The sequence below is a fragment of the Tachysurus fulvidraco genome, chromosome 3 (genome assembly GCF_022655615.1).
Source record: "Tachysurus fulvidraco isolate hzauxx_2018 chromosome 3, HZAU_PFXX_2.0, whole genome shotgun sequence".
Taxonomy (NCBI): Eukaryota; Metazoa; Chordata; class Actinopteri; order Siluriformes; family Bagridae; genus Tachysurus; species Tachysurus fulvidraco.
The window spans coordinates 9,073,000-9,098,085 of NC_062520.1; the positions used below are offsets into that span (position 1 = coordinate 9,073,000).

Below are 25,086 nucleotides of genomic sequence, written 5' to 3' on the forward strand. Positions count from 1 at the left end.
ACTAATATGTGTCACCACAATAAGCTTTCTTTTTGGTGCCTTTAGTGCTCTATAATTTTTTGGAACCTTTCAGAACCCAAACACTATTCCTATAGTTTATTATTATTATTTAAATGTCATTACATTCACACATATACACACATAATTATTTGCCTATATCTGAGTAACGTTATTGCTATTCCTTCTTATAACTATTTTAATAATTGTCACTTTAAAAGGTACACATGAGCATGGTTCCTTCCTCTATGCCACCGACAGGTTCCCCATTCTGAGATCCAAGACAACCAAGACAGGAGCTACTTCCAAATGTGAATTATTCACAGCAAGTGAATTGGAAATGAAAGACAGTTTAGTTTCCTGTCATGATTTGCCTTTTTCAGAATGATCCCTAGAGTAGCCACGAGACTTGCTTAAACGTTAAACTGTTCAACAGTCCAAGGCAAACATCCACATCTGTGGCACAACCTACCACTCAGACGTAGTGAATTAACTGGCCAACTTAAACTTTAAGCTTCAAGTCCTTGAGAAACCCTGAGGGATACATCAATGCTCTTCTCTCTCTCTCTCTCTCTCTCTCTCTCTCTCTCTCTCTCTCTCTCTCTCTCTCTCTCTCTCTGACTCTCGTTTTTCCTTTCTCTCATTCTCTGATTCAACCATTTCAAATGAACTACAGCAATCTAGCCCTACACTCAATTTGCCTACAGTTTATTCATGTTACACTTTGCCCTAATCTTGTCCTCCTTCAGAAAATGAAAAGAAGCAGCTACAAAAAAAATTAGGTGCATGAATGCTTGTAACGCTCTATCCCATGCAGATTCAGGCAAACAATGGACATTTTACACTGATTAGTAATAATCACAAGAGAGATAGATAGGTATACGACAATATAAATACTTAGAAACTCAAAAGACATAACAGGCCACATAACTTGATACTGCATAACCTGTCTATAACAGAAGATCTGACAGTTGTTTAGTCTGCAACACAAGTCACAGGTTTGTTATATATGGGATTGTACATCTTATGTGTTAAGATTATATAAGAAAACAAATTGAACTATTAAGCAATTTGCTGTCATATAAAAAAAAATATTACTTGATATGGTAAAGCTATCCGAATAATGGGCTTGTTAAGAGTTAAGGAAGGAGTCTCTATTGTCAGCTTTTAAGGCAAGGGCTTTTTCCAATTTGTCTGTAACAAAACAAACTGTTTTTATTGTCTTAATAAGAAGAGAAAAACAAGATAGGTTGGTAAGAGAATGACTGTTTATAGCTGCTATGACATAAGTGATAACAGGAACTAACTTGTTTTACAGACATTCCACAACATTAATAGGATGAAAAGTACAACATGCTGTTTATTCAAGGAAGATAATAGTCGGAAATTGTTGTGGTGTGAAATGAATAATGTAGAACATGTTGTAATAGGAAATGAATCAGAGTAGTAACAGTAATTGCATTTGATGCCAGGAAACATTATACCAAGATGTTGATTATTTTGGTATAAGTACACATCTTCTCATAAAGAACAAGAAAATATGTGGAAATGAAACATATACTTACAAGCATTTGATAGAAAATCAGCAAAAACAAAGTATATGTGAACAACAGACCTGCCAAATAAAGTGAAGAAGGAAAAACTTTCCTTGTCATCGAGAGTGTCTGCTTGTACTAGTTTAAAAAAATTACAGTTTTAGGCTCCATTTAGTAAGGCAGCCTGAGGTTTGACCTGAGGCAGCAAACAAATCACATCCAAATACAGATCTTTTAACTTCCAGTTTGACCCAAAGTGAAATGCTGACCCAATGTTTCAGCAAAATGTAAAATGCCAATTGCTTGTCATAAAAAAAAAGAAGAAAATGCAAATCCGATTTATCCATTTCATCTTAAGCTAGAAGATCATATGGATCCAATCATGGTTAGAATTTATTATCTACAAATTTAAAAATGTAGCATCTGGCTCACAACTTGCACATTTCTCAAGACAGTCTTCATGTTAGCCTGAGTGGATTTCAGTTCAATTAGTTACTACAGGAAGGTTAGACTTTAAAGCTGGGCAGGATTACAGACTTGTATGAGTAACTTGGCTTGCACGTGCTTTTTCTGCACAACGTGATACCTCATCAAGGGTTTATAAATGCCATTTCTCTCCATCGTGCCACGAGCATCTGTACTTGAGCTCGACCTCGTCTTGAATTTCACTTAGTGAACAAACACTCCGCAAAGCTCTCTTTGCACCTTACATAAGCACAAGGCAGGAAACTGGTGAAAGTTTTTGACAGGTTGTTTTCCAGAAAAGTAAGCAAACAGGTCTCGCAGTCCTGGAGCATTTCCCAAACCACTTCTTAAGAATGTGTCATTGGCACGTGGTGAGTGTAAGTTAATGGAGGGGGAGACCGCAGTGCTAAACTCTCAGGGGTGTTCTCACGTTCACATCTCAGTCAGTTGTGACATGGATGTATCTGCTGGAAAAGTGGGTTGAATAGGAAAATAGGAAGGATTCCACTGAAATAAATCCTTGTCAGTGGTTTTTGGGAAGCAGCCCAGCTTTCTGCATCTTAAATAGGAAGACCAGTGAAATATGACTGTGAAAACAGATCCGAATTATTCCCGAGTGCATGCAATGATCCCATGATTTTTGTTTTAATTAAACAAAATTCAGAAACCACTGAACATTCTAAGTAGAAAGTGGTCAGGTGTGTCTGTGGTCTCTGTACAGAAGCAGAGTCAAACCTATGCTTTATGAATTCAAGCTGTGTGTGTCTCTGTTTCAAATTTTCACATTTGATTACTGGAAAATAATTGTCACTGGGTGCTAAGCTCTTGAGTAATGGAATTGTTTGTGCATGTGAATTTTTTTTACACATCATTTGGAAGATCTTGCCAAAAAGCCCTTTTATTAAAGGTTTGCTAATGAAGTGAGTCGAAAAGGCCAAACTTTTGATCAAAAGGCCAAATGTTTAAGTGTTTTAAACAGACTAAGAGGATAATGTTCAGGTTGATAGGTTTAGATTCCATTAAGAGGTTCAACCGTCGATGGAAAAGAATCAAGGTGATCGGATTAGACTTGTGATTGCTTCTGAGTCCGCTGTTTATTTCTGTATATGTCTGAAATATGATAAAACCCCAATTAAATGAGAAAGTATGAAAGCTTAGCTGGTCTTCAGACTGATCATCGCACAGAAGTGTCTTTTCAATGTATTTTTCAGTGATCTGAAATAGCTCTTTATGTAATGGCAAAAAGACTAATGATATTCCTATTCATATTATGTGAGTGAAGCACTTTCTTGGATGCGTGGAGTGTAGCGTGATAGACTGTCTCCTTTTCTACGCATTTCAATATGGAAGAAAACCACTGGTAGTTAAGCAGGAATGAGTGATACAGTGAACTAAATCATTAGGACTTTGAGTTCAATAGGTTAGTCTTGTGCCCTTGAATAAAGAACAGCATGCAAAGGATGAAATTTCTTTGAGCACAATCAACAAACAGCTGACTACTCAGACCATATACCTACTACTGCTCTGTATTGTATTACTCTTTTTTACAGCTTTATTCTTACTATACATTTGAGCTCATGGTATGTGGCAAAGACAGTAACACTGAGAGAAAATAATTTGCCAGATATCTGTGATTTTGTTTCTTAATTTCATAGATGGATAGTTAGTCAACTATATAATTATATCTTTAACACAATAAATTTCACCACACATTATGAAGCTGTGCTGAATGGGATAGCTCGAACAAATTGCTATGGGTATTCATAATTTCAACTAATTGAGCCCATTTGACAAGACAGCAAATTGCATCCACTTGCATGGTGAGTCACATTTTGGGGCTTGATGTGGAAAACGAAGCAGATGTGCTAGTTCAGTGATTTCACCATGTGCCTTACAATGATAATGATAAAGGGAGCCTGTCTCATGTTAGCCACAATACAGCACTGGTTGGTGTACAGTACCATTCTGGATATGACTGAATTATAATGGGGCATTTGTGTAGGTGTTACCAATAAGGTGGGCTTTGCAACAGCAGTGGTAATATTAGAGGCTTATTTGAAATGAAGCAAGGCTAATTCTAGTCCCCATGTGGGTGATGCACAATGTTACCCGTGCAACATAGCATCGTAGCCATGTAAAATGTTTGCATGTTTGTGCGTAGGTATGATGAGCACTTGAAGAAAGCGTGTGAAGAAAGGCTTGTTTACATGGTGAACGCCTTATGTGGAAGAAAGGCCCAAGATGATTTTGCACGAAGCCACTAGTGGTTTGAGTTTATGGTCTGCCATAAAACAGGCCCCTCACACACACATACACACACACACACAAACACACATTTTTTTGCCAGTTTTGCATTTGTGGCTCCAGAGTTTTTCTAAAGGCCTTGATTTAACTCTTCAATTTGCAAGACAAACAATCACCAATCATTATATGTTGTTTAATATTCTTAATCCATAAAATAGCCTTTTTTTTATAGACAAATAAAGATCAATATTTTCTTCTTGTAATCCTGGTAAATCGTCTGATTTCTTCAGAGAACAAAACTGCAGTAATGGTGGGCAGTTGAGGCTTAGCACTGAGCTAGTGATTAGTACGCTAGTGAGTTCAAATGGCAGGACTGCCAGAGAATCTGCTGGGCCCTGTAAAAAGATTCTCAACTGTTACAGTTCAACAGCTTCCTCTTTGAATCACATAAATCAATTTAATAAATGCATCTGCCAAGTAATTGAAAATAAATTATCTCACAGCTTCAGTGTCCCCAGTTTGATCCCGAGCTTGTGTTACTGTCTGAGTGCAGCTTCATGTGTTTTTTCCCCTCTATCTACTTGTGTGTGTGACGGTGTGTATGGTGCACTGCAATCGACTGGCCTTTCATCAAGTGTCCACAATCCACCACATCTTGACCAAGATAAAGCAGTTACTAAGGAGGAATAAATTAATGTATATTATTCAATACATACTATACTATGACATGCTTGCAAATTCGCTCCATTTATGATTTTAATTTCATAATTTTAATTTTCATCAGCAAGACAGGCCTATTTTCTGTTACTTCCCAAGTAATCCATTTATATAAGTAATGCATTTTATATGGATTTCCTTATACAGATGTTAGTATTTTATTGAGGAGAAGCCTTTATTTTGTCACATATACATTATAGCACAGTGAAATTCTTTCTTTGCATATCCCAACAGAAGCTGGGGTTCAGAACATAGGGTCAGCCATGATACTGTACATGGTTGCAGGAGCAGACAGGGTTAAGGGCAATGTTCAGGGGCCCAAAAGGAACAGCTTGGCACTGCTGGGGTTTGAACCCCAGTATTCTAGTCAACAACCCAGAGCCTTAACCATTAGAGCCACCACTGCAAATTTAAAGTATACTTTGAGTAATATGACCGGCTTTTTGCTCTTCTGATTTGCATGTGCTATAGCTAAATTCACAGAATAGAAGCCACAGAAAGCTCAAAGAGTTTATTAAAGTTTAAATATGTAAAAAGCAGTGCTGCTAACATACCTAAAACTACTGTTTATCCATGTTTTGTTCCAGTGCTAGATACTGGCTGCTCTTTCACTGGCAGGAAGGCATAAACGTGAAAAAGCTTTATCTCCAGTGCGTTTCTAATGAGTTTTCCTCAAAGTCCTTAATCATGAAAACCTCAAACCTCACATTGGATTAAAAATAACACACAATGCCACTGGTAATTATTCAAAAAATGGCTGGCCATCAAGGCTTGGATCTCTGATCACATTTTTAGGGCATCTGTTAAAATATTGACTTGCAGTTGGAAACTTTAATCCCTGTCTTTATATAATTTATCTCTTTTAATCAGATACCGTCTTGCATCAGCATCACAATAAACCCTGACATTGTAAATGTAGGTATGATGCCATTCAGTTAAGCAGACATTTACAATGATGAATTATGTTCTACTCTGTTTTGGTTACACAGGTAAAGGAAGCTCCAGCATTTCTTCCGACGTGAGCTCCGGCACCGATCATACACCCACTAAAGCTCCCAGGAATGTAACTGCCAGTGAAGGTAAGGCATCTGGTCCTCATTATGTGCGAAACTCCTTGCTCGACACTCTCCATCTTATGAAATGCTTTTTTTTTTTGCTTGTGTTCCAAGGATAACCTAAAATCAAAAACATTGTCAAACTCGTGGTTCCCACAAAAGCGAAGCACCTGTAGGCTGTTTATACAGCAAATCATTTAAAACAAAACATATACTTTATAGCTACACTGTCTTATCTGGATGTGTACTCTTTTGAAAGCTTTTTAATGAGTCCTTTCAAGTTTTCCAGTGAAGGGTTTCGACCCACTGGAATGCAAGAAACTATTTTGTTTCCTAATTGGCTCCTTAAAGGAAGATTGCATGTGAGATTATGACTGAACTAAAATTAATTATTCCTTAATTCCTTTGCAAATATTATGATGCTAAATAAGGCTACAATATCAAATGTAAATGTAGATCATCTATTCTGTTTGAAAAACATCCTTGTTTTATTTGCTATTCTAAATGCAATAGTACTGTACTTTAAAAGAAAATAGAATAATGAGCCCACAAATAATTTGTTAATTCTCAGAAAATTCTCCGGTCACGAATGTTCAAATGTAGAGAACGTATAAGGTAGACTATTTGAAAGTCTACCTTAGAAACCCATTCCTGTTGCAGGGTTCTGTATCTTGCATTAGGATTTTGATGTGATCTTGTGTTATACATATTCTTTTCAATATGTCTTCCTGTGTGTACAAGCCTCCCTGGCTTTCAAAGATCATTGCAAGAAGCAATGTGCACAAATTTAGTATCATCATTTTGCTTATATGCCTTTAAATGTGTGTGACAATTTTTCCCCACATTATTTGTACCATACTGTCAATGAGATCATCCCTAATAGGGATTACGTTATCAAATTATTGATAGATATTATATTAAATTAATATTTAAGCCATCCATGTACTAAACATAAACAAGACATTGAATAACAAGCATGCTAAAGCATTATTTCCCAGATGTCTACATTTTCTGTGTTGTCTAGCATGCAGCTTTTCTAACTCCTTAGCTGCAGAGCCTCTGTTTTTCCTTCAACCTCACTTAAAGTAAAGTTTTCCAAGGAATTCAGTGTTTCTTTTTTATACCACTATCAGTCCCTCTAATGAAAGCCATCTTGTTGATAGTGGCTGTAATGGTGCAGTTATAAGGGCAGTGTGTGGTTGGGCACAAATACTGCTCTTTGCAAAACAACCTTCCAGGCGGGCATTGTTTTCATTATGGCATGGCACTCGGTTTTCCGAGGCATTATGCCAGCCAGTAAGGCCGAGTCCAACTCTGTATTTTGCCCCAATCGTCTTGTGCTTTTGTTGTAATTGCAATAATAAGTGCCAGGTACTCAGTGAGAACTGTATCTCAGTTTTTGGAGGTACACCAGTGCCTGTTTTAAGCTATGATGGGGAATTTACTTTTGCTGGCAAGGTTTGCGCCCTAAGAGGTAATCGTCTCTGTGAAATCAATACGAAGGTCTTCCGACTCATCACTTTTATTCTATGATGAAACATTTCTATCTTAATGGGAGTGGTCTCATCATGTATAACCCTGCCCCCATCAGTAGGGCACAAGGCTCACTGAGTGTGTTCATGAGTGAAAACAGGTGTATAATCATATGCTATGATCTTCATAAGTCACTAGAAATGTCTCTGGAGATCTTGGACAAACGTTTTTGTGACCATGAATGTGAATGTTGGTTGGTTATGTGACGGACCTTCTGATCTGCTAGCATGAAAGGCTTCAAGACACTTCAAAAAAACAGGCTTTTTAATTTTGTTCCAACTTACATGGAAATTACAGGTCTTAAAAATAACTCACTTCCTATTACATAATGAGGCACGCCACCGTACACCCCATACACCATACACATTCATGTTTCCTGACATAAATATGTGTAAATCAAAAACATGCAATTCTGGGTTAGTCTTGAGTGATTCATAGACTCCTGGATGATGTATTGAGGTCTTGGAGGTCACTTTAGCGAGCACAGATTTTGAACACCTCCACCCTCAGTTTGAATTGTTTAGCTTGTGGACAGAACAGATGGCAGATAGACCAAACTTATTCAAAAAATTATAAACTGTATTTCAAGCGCTACATGAAAAACAAAGTTATCCATAAATATCAGTTTGCTCAATTCTGAACAGTGACTGCGTACCCCTTGATGATATTAACATTTACCATTTAGACTGTTTTGTTTTCACATTGTTTAATAACCTAAATCAACACATTTACATCTTGCTGTTCATTAGGAATGAGAATTTGTCTGATTTTCTCCCAGGCTCTATGCTGCACATTCCTCAGGGAGAAACCAGGTTCAATGAAAGCATTATAAATTCTGGCCTTTCCTAGGAAGAGCTGTCATCGATGGTTTTCTTTGGCATAATAGAGGCAGCGGGGCATGGATTTAAAATGCTTTACCACAGAGAGTACTGTACATGAAGGAACTCACTGCACTGGGTCCTGGGTTATTAGCCTTTTTTTGTAGCACCATAACCCATTTTTCTATTTGTTATTTCATGTTATTGTTATGTGAACCATTTTATAGTCATTGAAAAGGCAACATATTAAGCGAGACAAAGTTGTTTTATGTGTATTTAATGTTTTTCTAAAGGTCAAATAGACCCATGCTATAATATCTAAGCTCAATAATATAAAATATCCTGTAATCATAATATAACTGAGCATCCTTTTGTATAACGTTCATGAACTTACTGCTTGGTTCATAAGTGCTTATTTACAACCCTAAAAAAAACAACCATAAAAAAAACCCTAAGATTTGCTTTGACTGGATTCAAACCATAGGTCATAGTGATGGAATTTCTGACCCTTTCAGTGAGTCAGAGCACTGAAGTCAACTCACCTATAAGAGATGACTCCCAAACTGCTCCTTGCTAGTTTTGACCAAAGGTTTCTGGGTTTTGCGTATCTATCTCTACACTGTACTTTGTATGTTGCTTGCTATTAAATCTATTTACTGAGTCCAAGAGAGATAAACTGGCGATGTACTCTTAATGTCAAAGATGACCTGTATGAGAATGCATGAAAAAGAGGATGCTTTAATGCATTTCTTTGCTACATGATGTAACATAAGGTCAGAACGTTACAATAGCTTGTTTCATATGGCTCACAGGACATGTTATGTTCTTTCCTTGGTTCCTGTCATGTATTGGGATGTGGTAGCCTAGTGGTTAAGGTGTTGGACTACCAATCGGAAGGTTGTGAGTTCGATTCCTACGTCCACCAAGCTGCCACTGCTGGGCCCCTGAGCAAGGCCTTTAACCCTCAATTGCTCAGTTGTATAAAAATGTAAGTTGCTCTGGATAACAGCGTCTGCTAAATGCTGTAAATGTATTGGGGATCTAGCTACTGGGTTGGACCTGGCAAATTGAGGAATGATTGTTAAAAGTGATTTTCCAATTCTTATATGGAGCATCACTAATAGGGTATTTCTATGACAAGAATAATGCCATGTTTCAGATTCTCCACAGGTCAAAAACATCATTTTCTATCTGAACATAAAGAATCCATCTTACTGTAATGGATAGCACCAACTGAATAGAATGCCTCTAAAGATTTATGGACATTAAATTGTTTCATGCATGAATGCATCATAGCTGGGAGATTTTCTCAGCACAAAGGATTTTGTTGTTCAACCACATCCAAAATGTTCCTCCCATCTCTGAGAAATTAAAATGAAATAAATCCTCACTGTTCACTTTGTGGTAGGAGAAGCTTCACATGATCTGGAGCCTGTACTTCTGCTGATTAGCTGTAAAAACCCAACCCTTGGTCCTAGTGATTATATGCAGAATGTCATATAATAGATAAATAATGATGTGCATTTAATGAAACATTCCTTCTCAAGGTTTTAGGGCCAGTTATAAATGGTATTAACAAGCAGTTTCTAAGTATAGTTATTGGCCATAACATCCTTTTTTAAAATGTCAGGGTCCTTTGTTCCATCTTTGAAACCTGATTTATCATTACAAGTGTTCTTTCCAATTGTGGGAGATGTCTGCACAGCTGGAAGAACCACTCATCATTAGAACACTAAATCATTTGTTCGTTACTTCACCAAATGATGATCTTCAAAAGACGCGTTGCTAAAGTCACCACACAACACACTCTTAACTTCCTCTTCTACGCTGGAGCAAATTGCAGCTTTTTGTCTTATAAACAGATATCCCTTTCCTTCTTCAAGAGCTTTCCATCTGAAGTAATTAAACTCACTGTACCATGTCCTTTCTATGTAAGTAATAAGTACAGTCCTTTTCGTTTTTTTCTCAGTACTGTGAGGTCAGTGGAGGCAAGCATGTCAAAGCAAAGTCTAAACACTCTCAGGACTATTCCATACATCTGTAATACTGTAATGCTCTCATACTACCGCTTGTAAACGCACCAACTGCCAACACGATCCATGCTTTCATCCATTTATTTTGTAGTACAAACATATCCATGGTGCATAGTGTCAGTGTTGATCTTCTCCTTGCCAAAAAATGAAGGACTGAATGGATGTTTGTTTTACAGGGCCCCAAAAACTGCTCTGAATGTAATGGAGTTTTAAATAGAGTCCTGACAGTGCAAATTACTATCAGAGGTCTGTAAATAACATCAGATTAAACTTCTAAGACCAAGCGTTTCTAACAAATCACACTTCCTGATTGTAATAGAGCAAATGGCCGAAGAAGTTTAAGTAAATACAGTGTGAAGAATGATTGAGAGAATACTGTAAATGCTTACCAATTAAACAACATGGTACAAATGTTTCTTCTTGGGACTACTGCAATCATTTAACATCTGATTAAATGGTTATGGTGCCCAAAGCCCGATGACAGTCTTTACTTTACTAGTTGGAATTTTCAAGAAGGATCTATAGTGTAAATCAAGACCGTGTTTGTCCAGCAATATATATGCAATGGATTTTAGACATATCTCAGGGCAGTTTTTATTCTGAAATGGTGAATAACTCTAACAGATTTTATGCTATAGTGCTGTAAATGATCAAATCTGATTGATCAGAAGATGTTGACAAAATTTTTATAAGTCTGATTTTATAAGTCTGATGATAGTGGCAGTTTCAAGACAAATCAAAAGTTTTAATACCCTTCCTCTAATGCACTTTTGTTTATATAGTAACTACTGTATGTCCATAGGCATTTGTATGTCAAGCACTTCACATAAACTAAAAAACTATACCTAACAATAAGGAGGGAAACATTTAAAAGTGTTTTATCTAATCATTGATTAGATAAAGCTGTTTGTGATGAGGTGTTTATTTAGCATTTATGGACGGATTTATGGAAATCTCAAGTGTCAGCAGCTTGTAATAGTCAATGTGAATGTTGTAAATTTAAGTTTTCCATCATAGCAAAGCCTAAGGATAGGGAAATTTGTGTTTTGTACTTTCCCCATTACATGACAAGCTCGACTTTTTTCTGTCTTATTAACTTCAAGAGAGAGGAAAAATAGATCTGGACCGGTGAGGGAACGATTGGCTGCAATAATAAAGTGATGCAGAACTAACTGGCACTGCTCTGTGTATTATATTGCCTTATAGTGCATTGCACTGTTTGCACACATGCACTTTATGTAAATCAATGTCAATGCACTTAGTTCTGTGTTGTCTTCTGTAGCTGTGTAGCATCATGGTCCTGGCGGAACGTTGTTTCATTTCACTATGTACTGCACCGCCTAAATATTCTAAGAGGAGATGCCAACTACATGTGGTCTTTGAGGACAACATCCTTGTTCAATACACAATTGCCAGACTGTTTATTTAAAATCACATCCTCCAGTGTCACCCAAATGAGGATGGATTCCCTTTTGGAGTCTGGTTCTTCTCAAGGTTTCTTTCTTTTTTATCTAAGGGAGTTTTTCTCCACCATAGTCACCTCAGTCAGCTCAGGCTTGCTCATTGGGGTTAATGCAAACACATTTTAATATAAGTTCAAATATAACTTATGTTCTATAAAACTGATTTGAGACAAAGCCCATTGTTTAAAACATTATACTAATAAATTTGAATTGAATTGAATATATTAAAGAAGCTTTCTACACATTATATTACAACACCGTGGAATATTTTTCTTAACACAACCCCACTTTGGAGGAGCAGAGAGAGACTGTTAAGGGGATGTGGTAGACTAGTGGTTAAGGTGTTTGACTACCATTCGGAAGGTTAGGATCAGAGCATCTGCCAAATGCCATAAATGTAATGGCATGCCCAGTGTTGGCAGCTTGGAAGTGCTAGGGCTTGAACCTGTCAGGGAACGTGGGGATAAAAGCAGACCCAAATGCAGGGATAACAAAGTAAAAACAGATTTATTAACAAAACACATGAACCAGGAACCGAACCACAAAAGCCGACAAAAGTAGGGGGGCTCCTCGAGGCTAACCGCAATGCTGAGGAAATAAATACACATAATAATTAAACCAATAACAAACAGGTGAGTATGACAAGAAACGTGACAGAAAACACACTGCCGGAACGCCCCCTAATGTTCTGGCAGAGAATGTCCAAGCAGAAATCCTGACAGAACCCTGAGGCTCCGATCAGCAACATGGAGCCTTAACCACTTGAGCCACCACTGCCTATTACTTATTTATATATTTGATTTTTATGGTTATATATGGTCATAATGACAATAAAATGCCTTTTGATTTGACGTTGATAACAGTAACTAACTTGTATTTAACATTCCACATCAAAAAATTTAACTCATATAATTTATAAATAAAAAAATGAAATATAAAGTTTATATAGCAAGCTTAGGGGGTTAAGCTTGATTTGAAGAATAACACTAAGTGGGAGTTTAAAATCATGTACTGCAGCATCAGGTTTCAGCATTAGTCTTCAGTTTACAGAGACTCCGTTTGCTTCTACTGCCAGCTGTCTTCAAGATAAAACGCTTATTATGCATCTTACAGTAGCTTCTAAATATAATGAATGAAAAAGACTCGTTTTATTATGAGAGGTAACACATTTCATATGAAAAGTCATGTTTTTTTAACTTCACGAAGCATTCTTATTATAAAGCATAAGGATACATTCCTCTTGTCCTGTAACAAGCTCAACTCCTCTTCCCTTTCTCAAGGCCCCCTTATCTTTCACTGAGCTCTCACCCTCCTCTGTTCCTTTTCTCTCCAAGAACGTCAGATTGTTTGAAACAAATAAAAGCCAGCAGCCGATTAAATGAGAGAAAGCAGGAGTGAAAAGGGTTTACCTCATTTAAACAAAAAGAATGCATAAAGACCGTGAGCAAGTTCTGTAAGGAAGATGGCTTCTCTTTTATGACGGTGTGAATGCAAACTGACTCCTGTTACAGGAGACTTTAATGTGGTCACTAAACATTTTGAATATACGCCGCTCTACACAAAAGGGCTATGATCAAAATCTATTAGAAATTGCATGCAGCAAACTTAAAATACAATAAAAGTAATAAAGTATTACTATGCTCCTAAGCATAACAGGATAATCCCTTTGGAACTAAATGTTCAGTGTGAGGCCACGTCCTCTTCATGTAAACAGTTTCCTGGTGAAATACCTCCCTTGTACAATAACATAATTTCATACTATAACCATATCCCCTGAACTTCCTAGTTGGCACTATTACAGAACATTTTGTTGTTACTCAATTTGTCAAGCCATGCAAAGTTTCCTGAGAAGTATTTCACTGTTTCCCTGCATTTCCATATGTGCATGCTATAATCCAATTATTACACGATGTTATATTGCTCAGTCGAGAACCACACCTTTTCAAACACCCCAGTAATCTATTAGAAAGTAACACCTACCGCTTTTTTTGTTTTCATTCAGTTTGAGTCTCAGCCATCTAATTTAACATTAATATTATAAGCCCATTGGACATGGATCAGGAAAGACTTCATTTGGAGGAGGAATATAAGAGCCCAGCAGGAAAGTGAGGGTTTGGCTCCAACAAGCTTGGACCAAATGTACTCTGTCTGTATTTATGGCATGAGAATTGTCTATGCATCTTTTTCACTCAGGTTTTTTGACAGAATGATGTGTGACCGAGTCGTGTTTTGGGTGCTCCTCGGATGTGTCTCCAAATTCTTATCAACAATCAAAGCCTTTTGACAAGACTTCGCCCTGTCTTACATATCAGTCCGTTAAGCTGTAGAGTCTTTACAGCCGACTCATCTGACCGTTCAGTGTTTGCCATTTCTAAGGTTATTGGGTTCTTAAACTTAGTTTAAATTGATAGCCTGAAGACTGTTCATGGAATATTTTACAATGACTTTATGGTTAGAGGGGAGTCAAAAATTAGCTCTGCGTGACATAAAACTCATATCCAAACCTCATCTATTTCAGAATTTGGGCTTCTCTGTCCAAAAAGAGACCTTACTGTAAGTTTTACTACATTTTGTTTCATATTATTAGCAAGTACATGGTGTTTAGTGTGTGCGGTATGACGTGCGTGCATTGCTTATGGAGTGATATATTTTCACTTATTCATCCATTTGTTTACTCATTCATTTTCATTAACAACTTTGGTCTGCTCAAGGTTAGATTATAGAGCTCAATGAACATAGTAACCCGAAGATCTAATCAGGGACCATATACACTGCAACACTGACACCACTCATGAACATAGTGTAGTTTTATTTGATGAGTTGTGTTACTGTCACCCTTTGAACATCCACAGCCAATCAATGTTACACATTTTCAAGTGTATTTTACATTTTTAGGCTTCTGAGAGTGACTTTGCTACATAATACACTTAAATCCAATTCAAATTTTATCACAGTTATCATGGTTTTATGTGCTTGGGTGTTTCCTTACACAAGAGACTAAAGAAATGTGCTTAAAATGTGTAATACAATAACAGTATGCTTCTCACAGAACATAGCTGACCTGGGGTAAGAGTACATGTGCCCTAGGCATGGTAGATTAACATAAAACTTTCAAAACAAATCATGTCACAGCTTTTCAGCCCGTTGCATTCTGCTCAGCTTTAGGCTACACACACAAGCTCATTTGTAATCTAGTGAGCATTTATCTAAGGCACTAAATCAGCTTTGGCTTAGAAACAGTAAAATCTTGCTTTAGGGTAAAAAGTCTGCCATGTGGGTCTCAAAATGACATGGTGTTGCTGATAAGAACCCCAAATCAAGTTTTACTCTGTGGAACCGTTAAAGACCATCTGAAATCAAAACGAAGAGGAGAATGTGGGAAGCAACGTGCAAGCCTTTGCAGCACTCTTCATGGAATTTTCTGTGGGGTTTGTTTTTTTAGGCTTCTAACAAGATGTCAGAAGACAGACTGTGATTGCCCACACTCAGTTTGGATGCTGTCCTTCCTTCTCCAGTGAGTGGGCATGAAAGCTCTTTGGTGCGGTCACTGTGATCTAGGCCTTTTGCATAATAAAATTGATGCTGAGTTGTGAGTAGAAAAATGTCTGTTCCATGTGGATGGGATTTGGTGTCTTAGTGGTTATGGTTCTTTGCTGTTGTCCTGATCTTCAGATCTATCAGGTGTAATAAAGAAGATGTTCCCTGTCGAGTCTGGTTCTTCTCAAAGTTTCCTCCTCATATTGTCTCAGGGAGCTTTTCTTTGCGACAAATGTCTTTTTTGGATCTAAACCTACACTCTGTTTTCTCTAAATCCGCTTCGAGCTCGAGTTACTGCCTCGGTGGAGTTTTTTGCATGTTCTCTGTTGTGTTTAAGTGGTTTTATTCTAGGTTCTCTTGTGTCCTCCCACCTCCCAAAACATACTGGGAGATATATTGTCTATGATAAATTGACAAATTGATAAGCGTGAAAGTGTGCATAGTATCTGAAATGAGGGTGTATTCCCAACTCACACCCGGTGTTCCTAGATTCCTGGATAGGCTCCAGATCCACTGTGATCATGACCAGGACTATTTTGTGTGACTGTGACAAATAAAATGAAATTAATTGAATACAAATCCCAAGACTGCAAAAGAACTTAGGTAGGTCTTACAGACCTACTTTGTCAAGCCTGATGTTCTATTCCTGGTTAGAGTCTTGTTGCTGTGGGACTGTCCGGAGACTGTCATGCCTTCTTTGAACCTTTGCATTACTCAGCTGTATGAAGACTTTGGTAGGAAGGAATTAGTGTTTCTGAATTAGTGGTCTGTGGTTAACTCAGAGTTTATGATGACCTGTTAGATCCTAAGGGGCTCTCGGTTGCAAAATTTTAAACTGTTGTAGAAAGGACATTATTTACATTTACATTATTTACTGTCCAGTGTCACCCAAATGAGGATGGGTTCCCTTCTGAGTCTGGTTCCTCTCAAGGTTTCTTCCTTGTATCATCTCAGGGAGATTTTCCTTGCCACTGTTGCCTCCTGCTTGCTCATTACGGATAGAGATAGATGTTAGAGATGTATAACAACTCGTTTTTAAACTTGAAATTTATTTATTTATTCATTTTTATTTAATTTTTTCCTGTTTCTATACTCTGTAAAACCACTTCCAGTATGTTAAACATTAAACCTTAATTTCATGAATTGTCTCTGGTATTAGTTGCAAACTGAATTGCATAAAGTGGCTGCCAGTAAGTAGCTATAAACTTGATGGCCAGAGTGTCCACATATCTATTCGGATGTTTTGCTGAACGCTAACAAAATTGTGTTTACCTGAGCAATTTCCGTATCATATTTGTTCATCGGCACCCCTGCCTCTTTACTTTCTTCTGGATCTATTTAACGCTCCATCTTGAGTTTTATGACAGACTTATAAAGCCTCACATTTTATAAGTTGGTTTCTTTGGCCTCATTACCGAGAAAACAGTGTTTTTTCATCATGGTGTCACACCATTTTTCAGTCTCACATTTTATTTCTTCAGTAACTTATTGTGAAGAAGTGACATCCAAGGTTTTTTTTTTTTGCTAGTGAGAGTTCAGCAGAACGTGGCACGAAACTTCTCACATCTTCTTGTACTCATGGACACTCCTTGACAGAATATAATGTATGAAAAAAGGCAGATGGAAAGGAATTCGTCACAAGCAAGCTGGCATGAAACTGATGAGTTTGACTGTCTAGCCAAGCAGTACTGCAATAGATTAGTGGCACGAGTGCTGGCTTTTGCACTTACAACACGCGAGAATTTTGGATGGATGGTGGTGGTGGGGTTGATCTCAACTCACAGCTGCTCTGTGCTGTACAGTGGTTTACTGTGGTGCACTGGCATAGTGACAGTACAAAAGGGTCTTTCATTTTAAAAACACCCTCCCTTTCTCTGTACATCATCTTCAACTTATGTGCTAATTAGACCTGACAGTGGTTCCGTAGCCAATTTATTGCCTGTTAGATGAAGCAAGAGCATTCTGGGACAACATCTATATATTTTTTTAAGAGTGTTGAGTAACACATGCACAGTGAGGAGGCAATTCATTTCTGACAGTTCTGAAATTCATTTCTGGACAGTTGCTTAGACAGTTGCACGCAATACTTGCTTGTGGAGTTCAACCAAACCAAAGTCATGTCTCATTTTATTCATTTATTTACTCTTCTTCAATATCCTGGTAAAATGTTGGATTCTATCCCCGACATGAGGCACAAATACATACACACACAACATTTTTGGAAATGAAATGTTTGAAGTTTCTGAAAGGAAGGAGGAAGTCAGAGAACCCAGAGGAAACCCATGGCGATGTTTTCTCAATAAAGAGATTAACCCGAGCTCAGAATTAAACCATTTACAAATTACAGCATTTGGCAGTCATCCTAATCCAGAGTGAATTTTATCAATGAATAAATCAATACTGGTTAACTAGGTCACAGAATACCATCAGTCTAAAAACTCTGAAGGGAGGAAAAACAGAATGATATTTTAATTAATTTATCTCAGAAAGAAATAGGTCTTTACCAGGGATTCACCCTGTAATAAAAGGCAGTATTTAGTCCAGCACCTATAAGTTAGTCTTTGTTTTTACAATAAAAATTTCACTCTCAAATTCATGATTTATTCAGAAATAAATACAAACTAAAATAATCACTGATTTAAGAGCAATATTATGTAATGTATTAAAGAAAAATCAATGAAACAAAATTCAATGAAACAATTGATCAGTCTTAAATTATTCACCTACATTTTACGTTTTAAAAGATTTAATCTTTTTCTTCTCGTGATTTGTTTTTTAAGCTCTACAGCACAATTTGTTTATTAAAAAAATCTGAATTAAAAATATAGCACTATGTTAGCCACTTCTATATGGAGAACATGTCAGAGTAACTACTGATGTACCCCTTGAACTTAATTTTCCGAACTAAGTCTCCAACTTGGCCCCATGAATTGGGAATAAGATTTAAATGTCAAAGTGCTGGTGAAATATGCTTCAAACTCACAAAATCTCCAATGCATGCTTCTTTTAATATTTCTGAAATACACATTAGGCATACATATTTGCCTTTCCCACCATTGTCCATTTAATATCATATTCAGTAACACATTAATGGCGTGCGATCCATTATCTTCAGCTTCATGAGTTGCATCTCAAATCACTGAAATATAGTAGCTAATGATCGGTCTGTAGGGACACCCGTTCTTGAGCCTAAATGCTGATCCCTGCTGGTTTGTCAATCACTGGCAAATAATGGCAGCCAAAATACCTTGCTGTGGTTACCCACTTGAAATGCAGAAGGTTTTCTTTCACATGTATTTTTCCCCTCTTTAATGTGCTCTATCCAAACCAAAGTCCAGATGTTTAACTTGTTTTTTTTCTTTGATATCTCAAACATGTGGATTCCTCGACCATGTGTAGCTACTAGCGGTTCATGTTCAGGTCAGACTGCTGGAAGAGATATGACTCTCATTATATGCTCACAAACAGCAGTCTGATTAAATGTAAACAACATCCATATTAAGAATAATTCAGCTATTCAGATTGGGTTATGTTAGATTGGGAACATCATACATGCTGCAGCAGGTCTTGATTCTGATAATCTTGCTGTAATTTGCACAGGTTTCCAGCTTCTATGTATCAGTTCTGTTTTGTCTGAGATGTTTTGGCTCCTCTTTCACGTTTTGCCTCATGTGTGTTCACAGTTGCTTTGGCTTTCTTTTTCTATTTATCTCTTGAGTGTGTATTAGTTTTGGTATGAAGATTAAGTTTATGATTTGATTTCCGATTCCATCTAAAGAGATAATCAGTCTTGGATTTAAATCCCAAATCTAATTCTCCACACACTACAAACCCAGTGGGTACAGTTAAACTTTAATATGTTCTGGCTTCAGAGTGATGCTGGGAAAAGATTCAGTTCTTCTCCGCTGTTAGGTTTTAGTCATATTTAATAAACGAATGAAACTGAAGCTGAAGTTGTAATTTCCTTTTTAAACTGTAGTTGCTCTGTTCTGATGTCAAAAGCACTGATTACTGTATATATGACACCAAATTAACTGTATTACTCTATTTTTAATCCCAGAAGGATAATTGGTTATACGTAATCTTTCTGGACAAAGCATTAGTCACATGTGTCATTTGTTTCCTAACACTTGCTTATGCCTGCTGTTGACTGAAAAAACAATACTGGTCAGTGCTAGTGTCTTTAATTTTTTACATTTTAGTCCTCTCTTCCACTGATTGGGCACGGCTCTAGTTTGTTGGTGCCTATATCGGCATTTTAAATAAGTATTTTTAACGGGCTTTAGGTCTGGTGATTTTGGAGACCATACTGAAAGCGTCCCAGTGTTTTACCTAAAACTGGGACCTTCCAGATATTAAAATATATAAAAATTCTTACCTGGATTTGTTTCTCCATGCATTTCAGCATAATTTTTGAATTTGCACGCGTGCAACCATTGCACAAAACAGAGCATTCTTATTTTTCCGCATTTGTTGTGAACAACCATAGATGCTGTTCCATAGATGCTGTCCACACACACACACACACACACACACACACACACACACACACACACACACACACACACACACACACCCCACACACATACATACCTGAAGCACATACCTCTGGATGGCTCCTCGAGGTTTCTTTCTCTTGTTGATGATATGTATTCTATATAAATATAATTGAAGTACATTGAACTGAACAATCATCATCTGCATCATCATCATAATCATCATCATCATCATCATTAATATGCAGCAAATACATAGGTACAACTGTAGATCACCTATAACATGTGCTCTATGAATTAAAAATGCAGGAATTTCATTCAGAAACATTTTATAATGAATGTAATTGAAGTCTCAGGCATGACTTTCATCTGATAGCTGAAGATAACTTTTGAAAAAAAAAAAAACAAGCCACTTAGTCCCAGAATAGAGCTAAAGAAAACAAGCCCAAAGTTAGTCTTGATCTAAATGTTTCTGCCAGCTGTGATACAAGATGGAGTACAAGTAGGTGGGCTAATTATCTCCTGTCTGATTCAGTGACTATGGACCATTGCCTGATCAGGGAGACGTGTAGACTAATTAGTGTTTTTGGAAACTGCTTCTTGGCCACCCTGCGTTAAATGGATGGATCCCAAGTTTAAGTACATTCTGTTGATTAGGAAGTAGTGAGCCATTGGTTTACAATTGGTGCAGTGTACTTAATTTGAATTAATTAGTCTTTTACTAAAAAAAAATTAGAGTTGCTTCAATTACACAAAGGTTAATGGGGTTTACTTTGGAAAGACTATGGGACAAAGCAGAGTAGAGCATTTCATTTGGGTTTCATCATCATCACTGATCCTGTAAAATATAAGATAGAGACTATAGGACTAATTCTGACATATTGAGCAGTGTACCAAAGAAGTCCTATGTATTAAAGTGGAATAACTGCATCCTTAAAACAAGAACAAAGACTAGGGTTGTGTAACAAATACAGAGTAGACTAGCATGGATACCATAACCACACCCACCACCACCACCACCACCACCAAAGAGTGCTGTACCATGGCTTCAATACTAGTGTTGCATAAACATTGTATTTCATGATCACAAACATAGGTGTTTGTGATCATGAGACTTGACATGTGACATTAACATGTGGTGTGCAGTGACTGATGGGTGCCTAGTCCCGTGTCACTATGGGTGCCTGACACTTCAATATAAGGGAGGAAATAGTGAATGCTGGTGAGAAGGAAAGATTTGTGTAGGACAAATAATTATGTGTAGAACTGATTTGTGAGGATCTCTAAGCCCCCATAATTGTTGCCTATTTCATTAATAATCATTCAGCTTTGTTTACAGCAGTCATCCTGGCATGTCAGTGTTCAGTTCCACTTAGATATGAAGCACAGAACTGACCATCCGGGTTTATGTGAAGTTAAATTCATACAGCTGTACATTGTGCTAGAAGGTCCCCAGTTCATATTATATCTGGGGACTGACTGGTGTTATTACTGTATATCCATTTATTATCTGATGTGATCCAGAAGGGTTTCCTTCATTTCCATCCTGGATCCTCGAGGTTTCTTTCTCTTGTGTATGATATGTATTCTATATAAATATAATTGAAGTAAATTGAACTGAACAATCATCATCATCATCATCGTCATCGTCATCATCATAATCATTAATATGCAGTAAATACATACACCACCATCCTTTAGTCCGTATGTCTCACCATCTCATCTGTATATAATAAGTGAAGCTGTTTAAGCTTTAACTTTCATGCTAATACCCATGTCAATGCCATCATGCTCAAAGTTGAGTCAAGTCTCTACCGAAACTCAGGATAATCTTTTGTATAGCCGTCTTGCCACTGGAACATTAAGTCCAAAGTCTCAACCATACTTCACTGGATTTCTAATCTTTCGTTTTTAGAAGCCAATAGCAAAGCCTGACCACTATCCTTTATCTTTGAGATAATTTAGAATACCATTACTATTACTACTATTAACTGCGATTGGAACAGCGCATGTAATCTTCTGCTGTGATGTTAGAGTAGCACATAACCACTGACTTCTCATATGAATAACAAAACTATAGCACTAACAAATAAATCAATACCACAATCGTTAAGTACATCACATGTATTTAATTACATTTTTTTTTGTTTGTATTTTAACATGCATTCACATTTGACAGACTATGTAAAGAATCACATATAAGACTCAATGTCAGCTTCCATTATTGTGCTGTGTAATTTAGTTGGGCTACAGTGTATATTGTGTGTTGTATATAGACCTGTGTTTATGTAAATGTTATTTGGCCGAGCAGAATAAACTGGCTGTGACCGTACATGGCTTTAAACACTGGATATGAGCCAAAGTCAGCTTCAGAATTTATAAAGACTGAGGATAAACCCAAGGATTGTAGAACAGAGTGACCATCTTGAAATCTTTTATGCAAGAATGACAAGCATGAAACCCATGGCAGATGTGGCCACTGCCATTTAGTTCTTTAAATGCATAGTGATTCTGAAATTTGACAGTTTGCTGCTTGGAAAGGACTTGTTGCACAATGCTAGAAATAAACTTGCCTCTCCGGGGGTTGATTCCAGCTGTGTATAATGTGTTGAATATGATACATGCTACTAATCCAATGGGAACGGCAACATAGCGAGACCACCCAGGACGGAGAGGGGCTGAAGCATTGAGCAGGGTTTGACCTAATCCCTCTTCTCTCCTGTTTCAATCATCTGTCTTTTCTGCAGCTTTCCTTTTATGCTGAAGCTGATTGTGTCTTCGGGCAAAATTGATGTGCACGTTTGTTTTTTCAGTCTACTGAACAGAAGTCAAAAAGTAGGAGAAGCTACTGAATTTAAATTTCTCCTAATTACACAAGCTCTTCATTGTTAGTTTGACTTTACACTCTCACTCACTGGAATGCTGCTATCAATTGGACCTAATAATAACTACAGTTATTTAGTTCTGGAAAGTTCGTCATATAGAAATATCCATGCAGGTGAAACTAAAGATTCTCACAAAATTTACCAAAATGTCTTTAATGCTTCTTTTTTCATACTTGTTCCTATGTCTTTGTATATTTAGTGAACCTAATACCACTGTCAAAGCCATCATGCCTGTCATCTAATAGATCACTAAATAGCTGAGCCAGTCAACTCAGCACAACAATAGCTTCGCTGACACTGAAACTTTAAGTCCACTGTTTCTTGTCTCGAATAATTCTGCACTGGATTTCTCGTAAATAATGGCAATTGAAAATGGCTGGAAATTAGTGAGTGGGAAAAAAGGCTATTTTGTTTTTTGAAGCCAAGAGCAAAGCCTGATCATTATTTCTTATGTTTGAGATTTTTTTAAATCCTATTACTATTAACTGCAAATGGAACAGCGCTGTAAATCTTAATACATGCCAAACATCTGTAAATTACCAAGCGTGTTTACAGCACAGATAATTTGCATACAGTATAATAATAAAATCTTCCAGTAATGTAGCTTAGCCATCGCAGCACATCAGCTACCATAGACATACACCCTGTGTTATTTGCCTCAATTTATGGATACCTTTTGGATTGATGTCTTTCAAGTAGTTAACATACATTGACTGAGTTTCATTAATATTACATTAAAAGGGAGATTTATTGAAATAAATAAGCTGTTTAAATTTGACATTGTGTAACTCATGACAAATATATAAAACTCGAAGCTGATCAGTCGAGGTTCACATTAGCGAGTCTACTTATATATAAATTTACACAAACTCACAAGCTGTCGTAGGATGCATACATTTTATCAATCTAACTGGATTATCATGAATACCATAATTCTTGTTTAAATGCTCTTGCGACCTACATATTAATAAATTCATTCATATCCAGTTGAAAAATAAGGCCCAGTGTGTGTCAAAAACATATGGCTGAATAAAATCTGGTGTCCCTAGCCAAAGTCATCTCTACATTTTTCATTAGTCTAAAAGGAATAAAGCAAAGTGAGCTAAGGTTAGACAAATATTTCCACTGGAGTGTGCCATATTGTCATTGTACCAAAACCAGTTTATGATTAAGTCTGTCAGAGGAACAGTTAAAATGAATTTTTTAAATGTACTTTTTAATCTTTCTTTTAATAACCCCATGGTCACGGGACAGACACGTCTAGACTACAATGAATTTCATTGAATGTGCATTTTTCACAGAGATAAATACGTTTAAATAGTAAAAATAAAAAATGCTTTGGCATCAGGGGTTTAAAATTATACAGACATGCAATAATGGATTACATACAGATAATTTGTTTTCATTTGTCCAGTAGTACTCTCAAGAGAGTACTGAGTAAATCCCTGGTTTTTCTCTACATGTCTGAGAGATGGTTGAATGGTTTGTTAGTTTTCAGATTGCTGTCTGCTGTCCCAGCAAAGACATTTTGCCCCCCTGGAGAGAGAATCTGTGTATGTCATCATGACCTGGCAACCAATCAACATGGTCTCGGGTCATGTCTGGAATATAAATCTACACGACAAGATTGTATGCACACACATATACACATACACACACCATAGTCACAGAGATTTACAAGGCAGAGAAACAGGACGATTTGTGTGTCATTTATGCTTTAAAATGTGAAGGAGAGGATCCATCTGTCCATGGTGATGCATAAGTCTACAAGCCGGCCATTCAGACCATAACCGTCTTAAAACTGTGTATGAGTGCTTGCTTGCACATATGAATTCAACCAGTGTTGTGAGAGATAATAACTTTAATATTAGTTTTTTTTTTTATGAGACAGCTTATTACAAAATTTTAACATGAAAATTTGACACTAATTTATTTTCTGAAAAAAGAAACATGAGGTAGGTTCACAGCTGCATGAATGTTTTCCTCATGCAGTCCTGTAACCAAAATATGGCAGAGTAGCGGGGAATTTGATGGGCTATTGGGCTTGGTGTTATAGATGCCTCACTAATTCCTGATCCTGATTCCTTACCAAAAGACCTTGAGGATCCCAGGTGCAATAATAAAGATACTTCCTCTACATAAAGGCATATCACATTTAAACCCTCATTTCCTTAGCAGGATCATCTCCCAAAACTGTGCAAATGGAGCAGTTTATTGTGGAGACAGGGACTATGTACTGTATATGTACAAGTCAGACTTTAGGAGTGTTTTTTTCCTTTTTTTGTGCTTGGAGAAACATATCAAATGC

General features: G+C 37.0%; 1 protein-coding gene across 3 annotated transcripts in view; it reads left to right on the forward strand.

The window, feature by feature from the left end:
- Positions 1–25,086, forward strand: part of si:dkey-192l18.9 (F-box/LRR-repeat protein 7) — a 30,650-nt gene that overhangs the window by 632 nt on the left and 4,932 nt on the right. The window contains exons 2-3 of one of the 3 annotated variants that reach the window (XM_047811513.1): positions 5,948–6,037; positions 24,270–24,407. In XM_047811513.1, the coding sequence (XP_047667469.1) occupies positions 5,948–6,037; positions 24,270–24,407 (228 nt within the window). Of the gene's footprint in view, positions 1–5,947; positions 6,038–24,249; positions 24,408–25,086 lie in introns of those variants that run through there. The other 2 variants (XM_027149714.2, XM_027149713.2) reach the window with 2 other exon arrangements.